The sequence below is a fragment of the Setaria italica genome, chromosome III (genome assembly GCF_000263155.2).
Source record: "Setaria italica strain Yugu1 chromosome III, Setaria_italica_v2.0, whole genome shotgun sequence".
Taxonomy (NCBI): Eukaryota; Viridiplantae; Streptophyta; class Magnoliopsida; order Poales; family Poaceae; genus Setaria; species Setaria italica.
In genome coordinates this window covers 9,127,043-9,130,343 of record NC_028452.1, presented here as the reverse complement: position 1 = coordinate 9,130,343, position 3,301 = coordinate 9,127,043, and the positions used below count along the sequence as shown (strand labels likewise).

Below are 3,301 nucleotides of genomic sequence, written 5' to 3'. Positions count from 1 at the left end.
GGGTATAGTGCTATAACCTCTTTTAGTGTGTCCTAATTGCTTCAGTGACTCCAAAGTTGAACTTGTTGCCTTTTTAATTCCTTTTCAGGTTCGGAATGAGAAAGCAAGAAGGTACTTGAGCAGCATGAGAAAGAAAGACCCGGTTCCATTTTCTCAGAAGTTTCCCAATGCAGATCCTTTGGCACTTAAACTATTGGAAAAGCTATTAGCATTTGACCCAAAGGATCGTCCAACTGCAGAAGAGGTAATCCTTTGGTGCTCTCTTACCTTAATTTTTCGGCTGTCTCAGTTCATTTTCCTTTATGGAACTAGGCGTATGATGTTGCGTGCAACCTTACTTGGTAATCGTAACTGTTTGTGACATTTCTTTCAATACTTATTTTGTGTCAGGCATTGCGTGATCCATACTTCAAAGGTCTTGCCAGGGTTGAAAGAGAACCATCCTGTCAGCCAATAAAAAAAGTGGAATTTGACTTTGAGCACAAAAGAATGTCAAAGGAAGAGATAAGGGAGTTGATATTCCGGGAGATACTGGAATATCACCCACAATTGCTGAATAGCTACATAAATGGCACGGAGAGGACAACCTTTCTCTACCCCAGGTTTTAGCTTTTCTGTGTTTGCACACGTATGGTGCTTTGCGCATGCATGTATTTACTCATGTATTCCTTCTTTTCAACTATTTGATGGGAATGCTTGCTGGCTATGTTTACGCAGTGCTGTTGATCAATTTAAGAAGCAGTTTTCTCATCTTGAAGAAAGCGGTGGTAATGGCACATCAGTTCCAACGGATAGAAAACATGCATCCCTTCCCAGGTAATATGGCATCATAGTATTGATTTCATCTTCTGGATTGAGTAGGAGTTCATTATCACTTGTCAGGATGTTGGAACTAAGAGTGAAGTGACTAAGGCTAGATGATCACAGGAGTTTAGGGATACAGCTGTAATCTCCTTGATAATTCAAAAGTTTATACGTGGCTTTGAACACAGAATAAGACCAGAGGCATTTCTGGGAATATTCAGTAGTGCCAATGTTCTAGACTTGGGGTGCGCATAACTAAAATGTCGGTTCTTTAAATTTCAAGTGAACTGCACAATGCTTCGGTGACACTAGTCAGGTTTCTGTTCTGAAATAAAAATTGAGAGTTGATTAATATGTGCTGAGAATTTTCATAGGCCTGCTCCACTTATATGTGATTTTGTCCTTTTGTCAACATGATTATTCAGAGAAAGTTTTTGCCTTTTGCTAATCTGCCAGCTTCATTTTGCAGGACTACTGTTGTTCACTCGAATCCAATTCCTGCCAAGGAGCAACCTCTTGCTACCTCATCGAGGGTTAGACCAGTCTCTGATGATTCATGTAAGAATCCTTGGGAGAAAGAAAGAGGTCCTGTAAATGTTCCCAGGGCATCTCTGCCTCCACAGGGGCTGCAAGCACAAGCAGGTATTTCTGTGTTCATTTACTACAGATGACTCCACATATTTCAACTATAATGGCCCTTGTTCTGAGATTAATTCCTATTTGGCAGCAGGACCAGGAAGAGTTAACGGCTCAGTGATGAATTCAGGATATCCCCACCAACAAATCCCACAAGCATACGGTTACCATCAGGTGCCTGCAAGATTAGACAGTACCAATCAATCACAGGCCATAGGTGGTTATACAATGCATTCCCAGGCCAATGCTTGTGCAAACAGCAAAGGCACGGCTGATGTCGCTGTAAACATGAGAGCACCCCCGTTCCACGTTCCAGCTGGCCCCAAGAATAACCCGCTAGATAGAATAGCATCAGGAACTGACATATACACGAGATCTCTTAACGGAATCGTTGCCGCCGCAGCAGCATCAGTTGGCACTGGTACTGGTACTCACAGAAATGTTGGTGTCGTGCCCTCCGCCATGTCAAGGATGTATTAGCTCGCTGCAGCGGTTGCAAATCTTAGCTATATATTGTCACAGGTTCTTCAGGACTAGCCTGGAAAGAAGTGGTATATGATATAAGAAATTCATAAGAGGTGGCCCCAAGAGTCTTCGGGCTCCTGTCCTCTTTTACATGTTTGTACGCCATCTATCCAGGCGAAAAAAGGTGCCCATTTGTGCACAACTGAAGTATCGATTAATTGATTTATTTGAATGGAAATTACTACTTATTAGAGTAGAAGGGACACTAGTAAAAAGGTTTAACTTATGAGCTGAGGATATTTTTCGTGATAATGCAACAGTTGTGGGTGCAGCGTAGCGTCCCTTTGGATCTCAACTGATCTGCAATTCTGCTTGCTCTCAACAAGATTGTGTTATCTTAGTGCTGCTAGCGCCCAAAAATTACCAACTATCACCGATCACTGTTTGCAACATGAAACTAATGGGTAGGTTACTGTTTGCAACATGAAACTAATGTTTGCAACATGAAACTAATGGGTAGGTTACTGTTTGCAACATGAAACTAATGTGTAGGTTACTGTTTGCAACATGAAAAACTAATGTGTAAAAATGATTATGTTGTTCAACTCTAGGATAGAAAATTCCTACTACAACATGAACACTATGCAATATTTACAATAGTTGCGATATCTATGTTTAACTATTTTGACATATGTCGAAGCATTTATTTTTTTTTAAATTTCAGACGTCCGTTGTGTAGCATTATTGTATCTTGAAAAATGAAGCTTAAACGAGTTGCAGTTGCCAACAGCCCGCCCCCCGGCCAGGGGCGGATCTAGGGCCCGAGCTGCTCGGGCTGCAGCCCGGGACGAGATCATGGAATCCCTTTAACATATGTAGTGTTTAACCTAACAAAATAAGGCTTAGGAGATAAGATTAGACTGTTTTGGACAGCCTCATTCCGAATCCGCCCCTGCCGGCGGCGGCGGTGCGGCATCCTGGCTATCAACCCGTCGCTGCCGGAGGATCAACCTGCGCGGCGTCGCAAGGAGGAGACAAGTCACGAGTGGTGGCCTGGTGGGTGGTTTGACCTTTTTAATGATGGCGGCGGTGGACGGGCCGGCGCTACCGGTGCCTTGGGCCGCCATAGCCCAAACCAACGCACCATCGTCCAAAGGAAAAAATCCTATTTACCTCCTTAGCAACGGCTCGAGTCCGCGTATTCTGATTCTCCTTCGACTCCAAAACCAGCCGTTCTGTACCTCGAACTTGCGAAACCAGATATTTTTTATCTCCTTCACTCCATCTGAACCCGGTTTTAGCTGACGTGTTAACGGTTTTGACTGGTCCACAGTGACATGGTGAATGGTAAAAAATATGAAGAAATATAATTTTGCCAGGCTCACGTGTCGGTCTT

General features: G+C 43.3%; 1 protein-coding gene across 1 annotated transcript in view; it reads left to right on the top strand.

Moving 5' to 3' along the window:
• Positions 1–2,164, top strand: part of LOC101780115 (mitogen-activated protein kinase 10) — a gene marked incomplete in the record, with an annotated part of 4,952 nt that extends 2,788 nt beyond the window's left edge. Inside the window, 5 exon segments of the mRNA XM_012844805.2 lie at positions 89–244; positions 391–602; positions 718–816; positions 1,274–1,446; positions 1,532–2,164. Of these exon segments, the coding sequence (XP_012700259.1) occupies positions 89–244; positions 391–602; positions 718–816; positions 1,274–1,446; positions 1,532–1,920 (1,029 nt within the window).
• Positions 2,165–3,301: the final 1,137 nt, after the last annotated feature.